The sequence below is a fragment of the Rhinoderma darwinii genome, chromosome 1 (assembly GCF_050947455.1).
Source record: "Rhinoderma darwinii isolate aRhiDar2 chromosome 1, aRhiDar2.hap1, whole genome shotgun sequence".
Taxonomy (NCBI): domain Eukaryota; kingdom Metazoa; phylum Chordata; class Amphibia; order Anura; family Rhinodermatidae; genus Rhinoderma; species Rhinoderma darwinii.
Genome location: NC_134687.1, coordinates 502,351,134 through 502,368,984, shown reverse-complemented (window position 1 = coordinate 502,368,984; position 17,851 = coordinate 502,351,134). Strand labels below are relative to the sequence as shown.

The following is a 17,851-nucleotide window of genomic DNA, read 5'->3' as shown; positions in this document are numbered from 1 at the left end:
TGAAGTTCGGTGCGCTCATCTCTAATTTGACACTCCGTTTGGATGTTTGTAAACAGAAAAGCACGTGGTGCTTTTCTGTTTACATTCATCCTTTTGACAGCTCTTGCGTTATTTTCGCGCATGCAACGCAGTAGCGTCCGTGTGGCATGCATTGTTTTCACGCACCCATTGACTTCAATGGGTGCGTGTTGCGTGAAAAACGCACGATTATAGAACATGTCGTGAGTTTTACGCAACGCACTCACGCTGCGCAAAATTCACGCATCGTCTAAACTGCCCCATAGAGTAATATAGGTGCGTACGACACGCGTGAAAAGCACGCGCGTCGCACGCGCGTATATTACGCTCGTGTAAATGAGGCCTAAGGCTCAGAGCCCATTTTTGAAATCTGACATATTTCACTTTATGTGGTAATAACGTCGAAATGCTTAAACCTATCCAAGCGATTCTGAGACTGTTTTCTCGTGACACATTGGGCTTTATGTTAGTGGTAAAATTTGGTTGATATATTCAGTGTTTATTGGTGAAAAATTGCAACATTTAGAGAAAATGTTGAAAAAATTGAATTTTTCAGAATTTACATGCATCTGTTTTTAAAACAGACGGTTATACCACCCAAAATAGTTACTAGTTCACATTTCCAATATGTCTACTTTAGATTTGCATCATTTTTCGAACATTCTTTTATTTTTCTTGGACGTTACAAGGCTTAGAACATAAACAGCAATTTCTCATATTTTTAACCCCTTAAGGACGCAGCCTAGTTTGGGCCTTAAGGCTCAGAGCCCATTTTTCAAATCTGACATATTTCACTTTATGTGGTAATAACGTCGGAATGCTTAAACCTATCCAAGCGATTCTGAGATTGTTTTCTCGTGACACTTTGGGCTTCATGTTCGTGGTAAAATTTGGTCGATATATTCAGTCTTTATTTGTGAAAAATTGCAAAATTTAGAGAAAATTTACAAAAAATAGCATTTTTCAGAATTTAAATGCATCTGCTTGAAAAACAGACGGTTATACCACCCAAAATAGTTACTAGTTCACATTTCCCATATGTCTACTTTAGATTGGCATCGTTTTTTGAACATTATTTTATTTTTCTTGGACGTTACAAGGTTTAGAACATAAACAGCAATTTCTCATATTCTTAAGAAAATTTCAAAAGCCTTTTTTTGAAGGTGCCAGTTCAGTTCTGAAGTGGATTTGAGGGGCCTATGTATTAGAAACCCCCATAAAACACCCCATTTTAAAAACTAGACCCCTCAAAGTATTCAAAACAGCATATAGAAAGTTTTTTAACCCTTCAGGCATTTCACAGGAATTAAAGCAAAGTGGAAATGAAATTTGCACATTTCATTTTTTCTGCTGAATTTCAATTTTATTCAATTTTTTTTTAGTAACAGAGAAGGTTTTACCAGAGAAACACTACTAAATATGTATTGTCCAGATTCTGCAGTTTTTAGAAATGTCCCACATGTGGCCCTACTGCGCTCGTGGACTAAAACACAAGCCCTAGAAGCAAAGAAGCACCTAGTGCATTTTGAGGCCTCTTTTTTATTAGAATATATTTTAGGCAGCATGCCAGGTTTGAAGAGGCGTTGAGGTATCAAAACAATGGAAACCCACCAGAAGTGACCCCATTTTGGAAATTACACCCCTCAAGGAATTCATTTATGGTTTTTGTTATCATTTTGACCGCACAGTTTTTTCACAGCACCTATTTGAATTGGGCTGTGAAATGAAAAAAATGATATTTTTTCCAATAAAATGTCATTTTTGATCAAATTTTCTTATTTTCACAGGGAACAACATACCCCATTTTGATGCCCAATTTGTCCTTAGTGCGGCAATACCCCATTTGTGGTGATAAACTGCAGTTTGGGCCCATGGGAGGCCTCAGAAGGAAAGGAGCGCTATGTGTTTGTTGGAGTCCAGATTTTGCTGGATTGGTTTTCGGGTGCCATGTCGCATTTGCAGAGCCCCAGAGGTATCAAAGCAATGGAAACCCACCAGAAGTGACCCCATTTTGGAAACTACACCCCTCAAGGAATTCATTTATGGTTTTTGTTATCATTTTGACCGCACAGGTTTTTCACAGCACCTATTTGAATTGGGCTGTGAAATGAAAAAAATGATATTTTTTCCAATAAGATGTCATTTTTGATCAAAATTTCTTATTTTCACAAGGAACAACATACCCCATTTTGTTGCCCAATTTGTCCTTAGTGCGGCAATACCCCATTTGTGGTGATAAACTGCCCTTTGGGCCCATGGGAGGGCTCAGAAGGAAAGGACCACCATTTGGCCTACTGGAGCTTTTCTGGTGCTAAGTCATGTATGCAGAAGCCCCTGAGGTACCAGTACAGTTGAAACCCCCGAGAAGTGACCCCATTTTAAAAACGACACCCCTTAAGACATTCATCTAGAGGTGTAGTGAGCATTTTGACCCCACAGGTACTGTGTAAAAGATAATGCGCAGCAGATGGTGCAGTGTGAGATTTGCAATTTTATATATATATATGCCATTTCAGTGTCCAATATAGTGTGCCCAGCATGCGCCACCGGAGATATACACCCCTTAAATTGTAATGTGGGTTCTCCTGGGTACGACAATACCCTACATGTGGCTGTTATCAGCTGCCTGGGCATACGGCAGGGCTCAGAAGGGAAAGATGAGGGGGGTAAGCTGTGCGGAGTGCATCAGGGTAAATTAAAAATCAAGGGATGTATGATACATTTTAAAACAATCTTTTATACAGAGCCCTGGTTTTTCGGGACACGTGTCACATTGGTATATTGTGTTCTTCCTTATCCCCCTCTTATAGAAGACTCTGCACCTCTTTTGACTCTTTCCCTTTCCACCGGTTTGGGGACCTTCTCCTGGAAAGTGTTGCCCTGGTACGATGCGTGTGGCCTCGCTTCCAGAAGTACTGGGTGCCCCCCCTTCCTGGTCCCTAAAGATTAGATCTTGAAATTCCAGGAAAGTTCCCCTCTGGCCTGCACATCGACGTAGCACATACGCATTGTACAAAGCCATCTGTATGATGTGCCCGACCAGCTTCTTATACCACACCGCATGGCGCTGTAGGGCTTCAGGACTTGATTTGACAAGTCCATCCCTCCCATGTACCTATTGTAGTCCAGGATGCAGTCTGGTTTGGGGGTGGCCTTTCCTTCATATATCCTAAACCTGTAGGTATACCCTGATGCACTCTCGCACAGCTTATACATCTTCATGCCATACCTTGCCCTCTTACCTGGCAGGTACTGGCGGAATTGAACCCTCCCTTTAAAATGTACCAGGGACTCATCAATAGAAAAACACTTCTCGGGGGTGTATGCTTGGGAAAACCGGGCACTGGAACGGTCTAATAGGGGTCTCCGTTTATACAAACGGTCAAAACTGGGGTCATCTCGGGGTGGGCACTGCTCATTATCAGTATAATGCAAGAAGCGAAGTATTGCCTAATTTATTTATTTTTTTAGGTTCCAGTTCAGTTCTGAAGTTGCTTTGAGGGGCCCATATATTAGAAACCCCTATCAAACACCCCATTTTAGAAACTAGACCCCTCAAAGTATTCACAACAGCATTTAGAAAGTTTATGAACCCTTTAGGTGTTTCACAGAAATTTAGAGCAAAGTAGAGGTGACATTTACTCTTTTTATACCATTTTTTTTATAACACAAAAGGATTTATCAGAGAAACGCAACTCAATACTTATTGCCCAGATTCTGCAGTTTTGAGAAATATCCCACATGTTGCCCTCGGGCGGTAATGGACTGAAGCACCGGCCTCAGAAGCAAAGGAGCACCTAGCGGATTTTGAGCCCTCTTTTTTATTAGGCACCATGTCCGGTTTGAAGAGGTCTTGTGGTGCCAAAACATTGGAAACCCCCCAAAAGTGACCCCAATTTGGAAACTAGACCCCTTGAGGAATCCATTGTAGTTTTCATGGGGTGCATGCGGCTTTTTGATCAGTTTTTATTCCATTTTTAGGTGGCATGGTGACTAATAAACAGCAATTCTACTATTGTTTTTGTATACTTTTTTTTTTACAGCGTTCACCGTGCGCTATAAATAAAATATTCACTTTATTCTGCGGGGCGATACGATTACGGCGATACCAGATGTTTATAGTTTTTTTTTATGTCTTATGGCGTTTGCACAATAAAATACGTTTTGTAAACAATCATTCACTTTTTGTGTTACCTTATTCTAAGAGCCATAACGTTTTTATTTTTCAATCAATAAAGCCGTGCGAGGACTTATTTTTTGCGTAACGAACTGTATTTTCCTTCAGTACCATTTTTAGGTACATGCGACTTTTTGATCTCTTTTTATTCCATTTTTTGGGAGGTGAAGTGACCAAACAATTGTGATTGTGGTACGGTTTATTAATATTTTTTTTTACGGCGTTCACCGTGCGGGATAAATAACAAAATAATTTTGTAGTTCAGGCCGTTACGGACGCGGCGATACCAATTATGTATAGTTTATTTGTTTGTTTATATATTTTTATTAATAATAAAGGACTGATAAGGGAAAAAGTGGGACTTTTACTTTTATTACTTTTAAAACTTTTATTTTCTTATTTTTACACATCTTTTTTTTAACTTTTTTTTTTACTTTATTACTTTGTCCCACTAGGGGACTTGAGGGCAGGAGGCCCTGATCGCTATTCTAATACACTGCACTACATGCGTAATGCAGTGTATTAGAGCTGTCAGCTACTCACTGACAGCAAGCATAGTGGGTCCTGACGTTGTCAGGACCCACTAGTCTTCCGTCTATGGCATAGCCGGACGCCATTGTTTGGTGTCCGGTTGCCATAGTCACCATCGCCGGCCGCTATCGCGTAGCAGGCCGGCGATGGCAGCTTAACCCCTAAAAAGCCGCGATCTCTATAGAACGCGGCTTTTAAGGGGTTAATCAGCGGGGACACAGCGATCGGTCCCCGCTGTAGGAGCTGTGACAGCTGCTGAACAAGACAGCAGCGTCACAGCTCCTGTATGTGTCGGGAGGACGGCCGAAACGGCCGTTACTCCCGAGACGTACTATTACGGCATGGAGCGCGAACGATACAGCTGCCATGACGTAATAGTACGTCAAGGAGCGGGAAGGGGTTAAGAAGATTTCAAAAGCCTTTTTTTAAAGGTACCAGTTCAGTTCTGAAGTGGCTTTGAGGGGCCTATGTATTAGAAACCCCCATAAAACACCCCATTTTAAAAACGAGACCCCTCAAAGTATTCAACACAGCATTTAGAAAGTGTTTTAACCCTTCAGGCATTTCACAGGAATTAAAGCAAAGTGGAGGTGAAATTTGCAAATTTCATTTTTCTTGCTGTATTTCAATTTTACTCAACAGAAGGTTTTACCAGAGAAATACTACTAAATATTTATTGTCCAGATTCTGCAGTTTTTAGAAATGTCCCACATGTGGCTCTAGTGCGCTCATGGACTAAAACACAAGCCCTAGAAGCAAAGAAGCACCTAGTGCATTTTGAGGCCTCTTTTTTATTAGAATATATTTTAGGCAGCATGCCAGGTTTGAAAAGGTATTGAGGTGCCAAAACAGTAGGAATCCCCCAATAGTGACCCCATTTTGGAAACTACACCCCTCAAGGAATTCATTTATGGTTGTTGTTATCATTTTGACCACACAGATTTTTCACACCACCTATTCTAATTTGGCTGTGGAATTTAAAAAAATGTCATTTTTTCCAAGAAGATGTCATTTGTGATCAAAATTTCTTATTTTCACAGGGAAACAAATACCTTATTTTGCTGCCCAATTTGTTCTTAGTGCGGAAGTACCCCATTTGTGGTGATTAACTGCCGTTTGGGCCCACGGGAGGGCTCAGAAGGAAAGGAGCGCTATGTGTTTGTTGGAGTCCAGATTTTGCTGGATTGGTTTTCGGGTCCCATGTCGCATTTGCAGAGCCCCAGAGGTATCAAAGCAATGGAAACCCACCAGAAGTGACCCCCATTTTGGAAACTACACCCTTCAAGGAATTCATTTATGGTTGTTGTTATCATTTTGACCGCACAGTTTTTTCACAGTACCTATTTGAATTGGGCTGTGAAATTAAAAAAATGAAATTTTTTCCAATAAGATGTCATTTTTGATCAAAATTTCTTATTTTCACAGGGAACAAAATATCCCATTTTGTTTCCCAATTGGTCCTTAGTGCGGCAATACCACATTTGGGGTGATAAACTGCGGTTTGGGCCCACGGCAGGGCTCAGAAGGAAAGGACCACCATTTGGCCTACTGGAGCTTTTCTGGTGCTAAGTCATGTATGCAGAGGCCCCTGAGGTACCAGTACAGTTGAAACCCCCGAGAATTGACCCCATTTTAAAAACTACACCCCTTAAGACATTCATCTAGAGGTGTAGTGCGCATTTTAACCACACAGGTACTGTGTAAAAGATAATGCGCAGCAGATGGTGCAGAGTGAGATTTGCAATTTTCTATATATATGTGCCATGTCAGTGTCTGATATAGTGTGCCCAGCATGTGCCACCGGAGATATACACCCCATAAGCTGTAATGTGGGTTCTCCCGGGTAGGGAAATACCCTACATGTGGCTGTTATTAGCTGCCTGGGCACACGGCAGAGCTGAAAAGAAAAGGACCATCATTTGGCCTACTGAGGCTTTTCTGGTGCTAAGTCATGTATGCAGAAGCCCCTGAGGTACCAGTACAGTTGAAACCCCCGAGAAGTGACACCATTTTAAAAACTACACCCCTTAAGACATTCATCTAGAGGTGTAGTGCGCATTTTGACCCCACAGGTACTGTGTAAAAGATAATGCGCAGCAGATGGTGCAGAGTGAGATTTTACATTTTCTGTGTCGGAGGCAAGAAATGAATATGCCTCTTCGGCACTAAATGTCCGTTGGGACATATTTGATTGCTTCCCTAACTAGAAACAATAGGCTGCTACCTAAACCAGGCAAAAACATTGGTGTTTTTATAGAACGAGTGGGCTTCCCTGACACTAAACCTAACTAGGGCGAGGGTTCCTAACACTAAACCTAACTAGATTTTATTTGAACTTCTCTGAGACTTAGGGCTTATTCAGACAAACGGGATATAAGTCCGTGCAACGCGCGTGATTTTCACGCACGTCGCACGGACTTATATTAGTCTATGGGGCCGTGCAGACAGTTGCATGATTTTTACGCAGCGTGAGTCCGCTGCGAAAAAGTCACGACATGTCTGTTCTTTGTGCGTTTTTCACGCATCACGCACTCATTGAAGTCAATGGGTGCGTGAAAATCACGCGCACCACACGGAAGCACTTCCGTGGGTCGCGTGATTCGCGCAACAGCTGTCAAACTATGACTGTAAACAGAAAAGCACCACGTGCTTTTCTGTTTACAAACATCCAAACGGAGTGTCATAATCATGGCGGCTGCGTGAAAATCACGCAGCCGCGCATCATATGGGACTGACACACGGAGCTGTTAAGTGCCTTTTGCGCGTGCAAAACTCCGCGTTTTTTGAGCGCGCAAAACGCACACGCTCGTGTGAATCCGGCCTTAATCTAACTACGGCGACTATTCCCTGACACTAAACCTAACTAGATTATTCTGAGCTTCCCCAAGGGTATGTGCACACACACTAATTACGTCCGTATTTGACGGACGTATTTCGGCCGCAAGTACCGGACCGAACACACTGCAGGGAGCCGGGCTCCTAGCATCATACTTATGTACGATGCTAGGAGTCCCTGCCTCTCCGTGGAACTACTGTCCCGTACTGAAAACATGATTACAGTACGGGACAGTTGTCCTGCAGCGAGGCAGGGACTCCTAGCGTCGTACATAACTATGATGCTAGGAGCCCGGCTCCCTGCACTGTGTTCGGTCCGGTACTTGCGGCCGAAATACGGCCGTCAATTATGGACGTAATTAGTGTGTGTGCACATACCCTAACACTAAACCTAACTACGGTGACGGGTGCCTGACACTAAACATATCTAGATTATTCCGAGTTCCCTGACGCTAAACCTAACTACGGTGATGGACCCCTAACGCTAGATCTAACTACGGTGACGGATTCCTGATGCTAAATTCCCTGACGCTATACCTAACTACGCTTTTTGACGGTTCCCTGACACTAACTAACCCTAATACTAAACTATCTAGTTAAATTGTCTAAATTAACAGTTTTTGTTGTTTTTTTTACATTTTTATATTTTTTTGTTTTATATGTTTTTTATAAGGAAAAAAAAGAAAAAAAGAATCCCCAAGGACCAAGAAATTGGTCCTGAAGACTAAGAAGTGGTCAGTGATAGATGATCACTGACCAAAAACGTGGGGGGAACACATGGAGGAAGGGTACAGGAATGGGTAGTGGATGGGAGAGGTGGGAAGCCGAAAAAAGTTGTTTTTTTAGACTTTTTTTTTACTTTCTCTTCTCTCTCTTAACCGCTCTGAACGCCTCGCTATCTCCAACAGAGGCGTTCAGGGCGGGAGCAGCAGGATGTGATGTCAGGGAGAGGAAGTGAAGAGACCGATCGCCACTATTGGACAGTTACTCACTAACTGACCAATAGTGGTGATCGTGGAGGCAGGACCATCGCATATTGAGCTGTGATAGCCTGCTGTCGGAAACAGCAGCTGTCACAGCTTGTGCACGCGCCGGTGGAAAATGGCGATGCCATTTCCCTGCGACGTACTATTCCGTCGCTGAGCGCGAACGTGTCGGTCAGCGCGACGGAATAGTACGTCGCTGAGCGCGAAGGGGTTAAGCAACTCGCATTTTTCACGGTCGTTTTTGGAGCTGTTTTTCTATAGTCAATTAAAAACGGCTCGAAAAACGGCTCAAGAAGTGACATTCACTTCTTTTTTGCGCCCGTTTTTCAAAACGGTCGCGTAAAAAAACGCACCGTCGGAACAGAATGCCGTTTTCCCACCTGAGGTATCCGTCGGGTTAACCCCTCAACGGAAAGGCAAACGGAAACCGTAGCTTCCGTTCGCATCACCATTGATATCAATAGTGACAGAAACATTGCTAAAGGTTTCTTCCGTTTGTCACCGTTATGACAGGGTTCCGTTGTTTTGGTGGAATCAATAGCGCAGTCGACGGCGCTATTGATTCCGTCGACAAAAACCTGCCGGAACGGTGACAAACGGAAGAAACCTTTAGCAATGTTTCTGTCACCATTGATATCAATGGTGATGCAAACGGAAGCTGTGGTATCCGTTGCGGGGTTCCACGACAGAAATCTCAGACGGAACCCCTCAACGGAAAGCGAACGCTGATGTGAACAGGCCCTAAGGGTCCATGACAGCAATGACGGATTTATTTTGATCCGATTTTTAATGGACCCCTTTGACAAACTAGGTCTGTCAAGTTTCTGTTTTCTTTTTTTAAACTAGTATATTACACGATTCTGTCAGGGAAAACGGAAAACTAGTTTATATGAAATCGCATGTAAATTTAATTCTCTAGAAGTTTCTTTGCAGTGTAATCCATCCTCACTGTCACAGGTAAAACAAAGTCCTTCTCAATCATCATCTTCTGAAACATTTACATGGCCCTAATGTTAAATAAATGCGGCTTCCTGGCTGAATAATTTACATGGTGGCGGTGCCTGGCAGTGAACTTGCCCCTCACACCCACCACACGTGGATAGTCAGAATGACCCGTCGTTTATAATGCTTTGCATCCACACGTGAGCTTTTTTTTGGGGTAAATTGAAATCAGCTGCTTTGCATAGGAAAAGGCAATTGCTTACAGCTGGATGACAGACAATTGGATTCTCTCGCGTTGCAGTGAGACTGGTCAAACTGGTTCCTGTCATTGTTGTTATGGGATTTGGATCCGTGGTGGAGCAGGACTGTATGTGTAGCGCGGGTCTATAGGGCTGTGTGCGCGCGCTGAAATCCCGGGTCTGAGGGGGGAGAGCACTATCTGGAGGAGCTGCGAAGGGGAACCTGCTGTGGAAATGGTGATCATGACCGAGCCCGTGTGTGATCCTGATGAACCGAAGAGGCCGCTGAAGAAAGACCCCAAGGCAATCTCCATGCTGTAAGTGCTGTACATAGAGTATTGTGACCGGAAGTAGCGCTGTATGTAGTCTACTAATGGTCGCCGGTACAGAAGCCCGTGGCTAGTTCTCTTTTGCTGCTTTGAGTTTTTATTAGTTTTCTGTTTCTGGGAAAGCTGGGGAATTTGCATAATTACAACTCCGAGTCCATCCCAAGCGTCCTGAATGGAAAAGCATGTGGCCCACGTCTCTGTATTATGGCTCAGCCTTCTAGTCCATCATAAGTTGTCCTTGCCAGGAACAGTGATCCAGCATTTGTTGGAGCATGTCACGTTTTTGTTTTTTTGGGCGTTTTTGTTTTTCACAATGTTAAAAAATTAGAGATCCAGTATGGGTTCCGTATTCCGGATCCGTGTGACAAACCCGGACTACAGCTGGTCCGTGTTCATGAGGCATATGTACCAAACAGGAGCCTAGGAAAACAAGGTGACAACCACTGTATGAGCTGCGGCCATATTGGTTGTCATCCAGCCTTCCCAGAAATGGCTATACTTGACACTTGAGGACAAATGGCGGTTTCTTTTAGCGGATAATGTCACTAGATGTTCTGTTCTTGGATGTACCTGACAGGGTTAAACTTCCTTTTCCCTGGTATTTCACACCGAATAGCCACCTCTGTAGATTGAAAACTCTGACATACCCGCGGCTTCCAGCTCCTCATTAGGGATTGAGGTCAGGGTGTTGGGATTCTTCGCGTTACTGTCTACAGAAGTATTTGATGACTGGTCGAGCTGATATTTTGGATATATAACCTGTGTACAGTAATGTGCCACTGTGCGATATACATAGCGACTTGCAAACTGTACATGTAACTTTTTACAAGTGTTCACACAGAGTTTTTTGCAGGCGGAATTTCTGCCTCAAAATTTTGGAAGTTTGAGGCAGATTTTCCTCTCCCTGCACGCCGATTTTCGCCTGCGGCCATTAAGCGCCTGCGGGCATAAAACGCAGCGAAATACGCTTTCTTTTCCTCCCATTGAAGTCAATGGGAGGTCAGAGGTGTAAACGCCCGAAGATGGTGAGACTGTTTTACCGCTCGCGGGAAAGACGCCTCCGCTTCCCATTGAAATCAATGGGAGGCATTTTCGCACCGTTTTTGACACGTTTTTTGGCACAGTTTCCGCGTAAAAAAACTCAGTGTGAACCCAGCCATAGATGATAGTGGTATAATATTAGTACTTTGTTTTGAAACGTTTCATAATTCAAACCATGAACGTCTAAAAGGTGATTGTCCAAAATGGTCTTCTGAAACGTCTTGGATAAAGGTGAGAAGGTCACATTGGTGATGTCTGTCATCTAACGCCGTCTCTGACATCCCTAATGAAAGGGCTCTATAGATTTCATAAACCCCTTTTGGTACCTTGCAGAGACTTGTTACTGAACATCTGACACTGCATTGTAAATACACATTCAGAAAGATGGCCTGTCACCTAGAATGTTGTCAGATTTGCCATGGAGAAACCTGCGGCAAATCTACACCATACTTTGTAGGTTTAAAGGGGTTGTTCACTACTGAACAACAGATGACCTATCCACTGGCAAGGTCATCAGTACATGATCTGTGGGGGTCTGACACCTGGACCCTGCACCGTTAAGCCGCTCGACTGCCTCACCCAACGTACACGCTGGAACCAGTTGTCTCCGGCCCAAGGAATGGCGGCAGAGCTGCAGCGCGGTCACTATGCTATGTACACAGCCAACTGCTTCCAGCTCCGGTCATTGCATAATGGGCAATAACACGTAGTGCCCGCAGGCCACCGGAACGGCTGATCGGTGCGGGGTCCGGGTGCCTGTAGATAGGTCATCAGTTGTCCAGTAATGAACAACCCCTTTAAGGGATTGTTTCATGAGACATTTAGGGCTTGCCACAGGAAATGCCATTAATGTCTGACAGATGCAAGTCCCATCTCTAAGACCCGCACATGTCTCCCGAACAGGGATCCCCTGTCTTACCTGGTGAGGTGGCTGCCACATCCAGGAAAATAATCTGTGCAGGGGAGGAGATGGTTCAGTAAACGTATATATAATACGTGACAGAGCCTCTTTAAGGCCTAATTCACACCTGAGTTGGAGGCTCCGTTGGGAGACTCCGATGCAGATTTCGCTGAAAATACTGCGCTATTGTTTCCGGTAAAACTCCCCCCCCCCCCCCCCCGCAGGTAGTGGCACACTTCTCCCTCCCCCTCCCCCCCCCCCCCCCCCCAGGTAGTGGCACACTTCTCCCTCCCCCTCCTCCCCCCCCCCCCTGTAGGTAGTGGCACACTTCTCCCTCCCTCCCCCCCCCCCCTGTAGGTAGTGGCACACTTCTCCCTCCCTCCCTCCCCCCCCCCCTGTAGGTAGTGGCACACTTCTCCCTCCCCCTCCTCCCCCCCCCCCCCCCCAGGTAGTGGCACACTTCTCCCTCCCCCTCCTCCCCCCCCCCCCTGTAGGTAGTGGCACACTTCTCCCTCCCTCCCCCCCCCCTGTAGGTAGTGGCACACTTCTCCCTCCCTCCCTCCCCCCCCCCTGTAGGTAGTGGCACACTTCTCCCTCCCTCCCTCCCCCCCCCCTGTAGGTAGTGGCACACTTCTCCCTCCCTCCCCCCCCCCCTGTAGGTAGTGGCACACTTCTCCCTCCCCCCCCCCTGTAGGTAGTGGCACACTTCTCCCTCCCCCCCCCCTGTAGGTAGTGGCACACTTCTCCCTCCCCCCCCCCCCCCTGTAGGTAGTGGCACACTTCTCCCTCCCCCCCCCCTCCCTGTAGGTAGTGGCACACTTCTCCCTCCCCCCCCCTCCCTGTAGGTAGTGGCACACTTCTCCCTCTCCCCCCCCCCCCTGTGGGTAGTGGCACACCTCTCCCCCCCCCCCCCCCTGTAGGTAGTGGCACACTTCTTCTCCCTCCCCCCCCTTGTAGGTAGTGGCACACTTGCACCCCCCCCCTGTAGGTAGTGGCACACTTGCACCCCCCCCCCTGTAGGTAGTGGCACACTTGCACCCCCCCCCCTGTAGGTAGTGGCACACTTGCACCCCCCCCCTGTAGGTAGTGGCACACTTGCACCCCCCCCCCCTGTAGGTAGTGGCACACTTCTCCCTCCCCCCCCTCCCTGTAGGTAGTGGCACACTTCTCCCTCCCTCCCCCCCCCCCCCTGTAGGTAGTGGCACACTTCTCCCTCCCTCCCCCCCCCCCCCCCGGTAGGTAGTGGCACACTTCTCCCTCCCCCCCCCCCCTGTAGGTAGTGGCACACTTCTCCCTCCCTCCCCCCCCCCTGTAGGTAGTGGCACACTTCTCCCTCCCTCCCTCCCCCCCCCCTGTAGGTAGTGGCACACTTCTCCCTCCCTCCCCCCCCCCCTGTAGGTAGTGGCACACTTCTCCCTCCCCCCCCCCTGTAGGTAGTGGCACACTTCTCCCTCCCCCCCCCCTGTAGGTAGTGGCACACTTCTCCCTCCCCCCCCCCCCTGTAGGTAGTGGCACACTTCTCCCTCCCCCCCCCTCCCTGTAGGTAGTGGCACACTTCTCCCTCCCCCCCCCTCCCTGTAGGTAGTGGCACACTTCTCCCTCTCCCCCCCCCCCCCCTGTGGGTAGTGGCACACCTCTCCCCCCCCCCCCCCTGTAGGTAGTGGCACACTTCTTCTCCCTCCCCCCCCTTGTAGGTAGTGGCACACTTGCACCCCCCCCCTGTAGGTAGTGGCACACTTGCACCCCCCCCCCTGTAGGTAGTGGCACACTTGCACCCCCCCCCTGTAGGTAGTGGCACACTTGCACCCCCCCCCTGTAGGTAGTGGCACACTTGCACCCCCCCCCCCTGTAGGTAGTGGCACACTTCTCCCTCCCCCCCCTCCCTGTAGGTAGTGGCACACTTCTCCCTCCCTCCCCCCCCCCCCTGTAGGTAGTGGCACACCTCTCCCCCCCCCCCTGTAGGTAGTGGCACACTTCTCCCTCCCTCCCCCCCCCCCCCCCCGGTAGGTAGTGGCACACTTCTCCCTCCCCCCCCCCCTGTAGGTAGTGGCACACTTCTCCCTCCCCCCCCCCTGTAGGTAGTGGCACACTTCTCCCTCCCCCCCCCCCTGTAGGTAGTGGCACACTTCTCCCCCCCCCCTTGTAGGTAGTGGCACACTTCTCTCCCCCCCCCCTGTAGGTAGTGGCACACTTCTCCCCCCCCCCCTGTAGGTAGTGGCACACTTCTCCCCCCCCCCCCTGTAGGTAGTGGCACACTTCTCCCTCCCTCCCCCCCCCCCTGTAGGTAGTGGCACACTTCTCCCTCCCTCCCCCCCCCCTGTAGGTAGTGGCACACTTCTCCCTCCCTCCCCCCCCCTGTAGGTAGTGGCACACTTCTCCCTCCCTCCCCCCCCTGTAGGTAGTGGCACACTTCTCCCTCCCTCCCCCCCCCTGTAGGTAGTGGCACACTTCTCCCTCCCCCCCCCCCTTGTAGGTAGTGGCACACTTCTCCCTCCCCCCCTGTAGGTAGTGGCACACTTCTCCCCCCCCCCCCCTGTAGGTAGTGGCACACTTCTCCCTCCCCCCCCTGTAGGTAGTGGCACACTTCTCCCTCCCTCCCCCCCCCCCCTGTAGGTAGTGGCACACTTCTCCCTCCCTCCCCCTTGTAGGTAGTGGCACACTTCTCCCTCCCCCCCTGTAGGTAGTGGCACACTTCTCCCCCCCCCCCCCTGTAGGTAGTGGCACACTTCTCCCTCCCCCCCCCCCCTGTAGGTAGTGGCACACTTCTCCCTCCCCCCCCTGTAGGTAGTGGCACACTTCTCCCTCCCTCCCCCCCCCTGTAGGTAGTGGCACACTTCTCCCTCCCTCCCCCCCCCCTGTAGGTAGTGGCACACTTCTCCCTCCCTCCCCCCCCCCCCCTGTAGGTAGTGGCACACTTCTCCCTCCCTCCCCCCCCCCCCTGTAGGTAGTGGCACACTTCTCCCTCCCCCCCCCCCCCCTGTAGGTAGTGGCACACTTCTCCCTCCCCCCCCCCTGTAGGTAGTGGCACACTTCTCCCTCCCTCCCCCCCCCCCCCGGTAGGTAGTGGCACACTTCTCCCTCCCCCCCCCCTGTAGGTAGTGGCACACTTCTCCCCCCCCCCCCCTGTAGGTAGTGGCACACTTCTCCCCCCCCCCCCCTGTAGGTAGTGGCACACTTCTCCCTCCCCCCCCTGTAGGTAGTGGCACACTTCTCCCTCCCCCCCCCCTGTAGGTAGTGGCACACTTCTCCCCCCCCCCCCCTTGTAGGTAGTGGCACACTTCTCTCCCCCCCCCCCTGTAGGTAGTGGCACACTTCTCCCCCCCCCCTGTAGGTAGTGGCACACTTCTCCCTCCCTCCCCCCCCCCCCTGTAGGTAGTGGCACACTTCTCCCTCCCTCCCCCCCCCCCCCCCCTGTAGGTAGTGGCACACTTCTCCCTCCCTCCCTCCCCCCCCCCCCTGTAGGTAGTGGCACACTTCTCCCTCCCTCCCCCCCCCTGTAGGTAGTGGCACACTTCTCCCTCCCTCCCCCCCCTTGTAGGTAGTGGCACACTTCTCCCTCCCCCCCTGTAGGTAGTGGCACACTTCTCCCCCCCCCCCCTGTAGGTAGTGGCACACTTCTCCCTCCCCCCCCCCCTGTAGGTAGTGGCACACTTCTCCCTCCCCCCCCTGTAGGTAGTGGCACACTTCTCCCTCCCCCCCCTGTAGGTAGTGGCACACTTCTCCCTCCCTCCCCCCCCCTGTAGGTAGTGGCACACTTCTCCCTCCCTCCCCCCCCCCTGTAGGTAGTGGCACACTTCTCCCTCCCTCCCCCCCCCCCCCCTGTAGGTAGTGGCACACTTCTCCCTCCCTCCCCCCCCCCCTGTAGGTAGTGGCACACTTCTCCCTCCCTCCCCCCCCCCCTGTAGGTAGTGGCACACTTCTCCCTCCCTCCCCCCCCCCCCTGTAGGTAGTGGCACACTTCTCCCTCCCCCCCCCCCCCTGTAGGTAGTGGCACACTTCTCCCTCCCCCCCCCTGTAGGTAGTGGCACACTTCTCCCTCCCCCCCCCCCTCCCTGTAGGTAGTGGCACACTTCTCCCTCCCTCCCTCCCCCCCCCTCCCTGTAGGTAGTGGCACACTTCTCCCTCCCTCCCCCCCCCCTGTAGGTAGTGGCACACTTCTCCCTCCCTCCCCCCCCCCTGTAGGTAGTGGCACACTTCTCCCTCCCTCCCCCCCCCCTGTAGGTAGTGGCACACTTCTCCCTCCCCCCCTGTAGGTAGTGGCACACTTCTCCCTCCCCCCCTGTAGGTAGTGGCACACTTCTCCCTCCCCCCCTGTAGGTAGTGGCACACTTCTCCCTCCCCCCCTGTAGGTAGTGGCACACTTCTCCCTCCCCCCCCCCCCCTGTAGGTAGTGGCACACTTCTCCCTCCCCCCCCCTGTAGGTATTGGCACACTTCTCCCTCCCCCCCCCCCCCCTGTAGGTAGTGGCACACTTCTCCCTCCCCCCCCCCTGTAGGTAGTGGCACACTTCTCCCTCCCTCCCCCCCCCCCCTGTAGGTAGTGGCACACTTCTCCCTCCCCCCCCCCCTGTAGGTAGTGGCACACTTCTCCCTCCCTCCCCCCCCCCCCTGTAGGTAGTGGCACACTTCTCCCTCCCTCCCCCCCCCCCCTGTAGGTAGTGGCACACTTCTCCCTCCCTCCCCCCCCCCCCCTGTAGGTAGTGGCACACTTCTCCCTCCCTCCCCCCCCCCCCCTGTAGGTAGTGGCACACTTCTCCCTCCCTCCCCCCCCCCCCCCTGTAGGTAGTGGCACACTTCTCCCTCCCTCCCTCCCCCCCCCCCCCTGTAGGTAGTGGCACACTTCTCCCTCCCTCCCCCCCCCCCTGTAGGTAGTGGCACACTTCTCCCTCCCTCCCCCCCCCCCCTGTAGGTAGTGGCACACTTCTCCCTCCCTCCCTCCCCCCCCCCCTGTAGGTAGTGGCACACTTCTCCCTCCCCCCCCCCTGTAGGTAGTGGCACACTTCTCCCTCCCCCCCCTTGTAGGTAGTGGCACACTTCTCCCTCTCCCCCCCCCCCTTGTAGGTAGTGGCACACTTCTCCCTCTCTCCTACTGCAGCCGTGTGACAGGCGTTTTTTAAACAGCCGTCACCCTCTCGTGTGAATAAGGGATTACTTTGCGCTGCGGATTTGCAGCAGGAATATATGCGTGGAAAATCTCCATGTAATACATACAGTGTGCATTTGGCCTTCTGTGATTTCTTGTATCTGTGTACCCTCCATACACCTATTGCAGGTTCTACATGCTGCAATGCTCAGATAGCCGAGGAGTCAGGAAGAAGCGCCATTAGCATTTGCTGAGACCTAATATTGTGCTTTACAGTCTGCTCCAAGGTGGGTGAATATTTTTGTTACATAGGCAGTGTAGTACTGAATTACTACCATAAGCACCTCATGGAGCTCAGAACCCGCGGCAGCTGGACAGGTCACCAGCCGCACAGGGAATGAGGAGCAGCCTTGTTTTGCTGAAAATGTATAATCTAGGTGCCAGGGGTCCTAATCTCGCAGTGCTGCCAGTAATAACGACCACACTGCCTGTGTCCAACGGCAATCCTCCTGCCACAGTCCCCGACTACAGAGCTTTCTGGAAAACTGCTCATAGATAAGAACACTGGCGGCTATGAAAGATCTCCAGCGTGGCCCTTCCCCCTGCGATAATAAAAAAAAAAAAAAGTCTGAGGCAAGAGGCCAGTGAGTATTTGTATATGCAGTTATATATGTAGGGTGTCTGTATTTCTCTATTTGCCAGGGTGCCCACCCCCTCAACAATGTGAGTGGTGTGCTGCCATAACACCAACATCTTGTTGGAAGGTGCTA

General features: G+C 50.2%; 1 protein-coding gene across 2 annotated transcripts in view; it reads left to right on the top strand.

Moving 5' to 3' along the window:
• GRAMD2B (GRAM domain containing 2B) overlaps positions 1-17,851 on the top strand; it is a 177,221-nt gene that overhangs the window by 106,069 nt on the left and 53,301 nt on the right. The window contains exon 1 of one of the 2 annotated variants that reach the window (XM_075854801.1): positions 9,690-10,045. The exons of the other annotated variant lie outside the window; for it this stretch is intronic. Within the exon in view, the coding sequence (XP_075710916.1) occupies positions 9,963-10,045 (83 nt within the window). The 5' untranslated portion in view covers positions 9,690-9,962. Of the gene's footprint in view, positions 1-9,689; positions 10,046-17,851 lie in introns of those variants that run through there. 2 annotated transcript variants of the gene reach the window in all.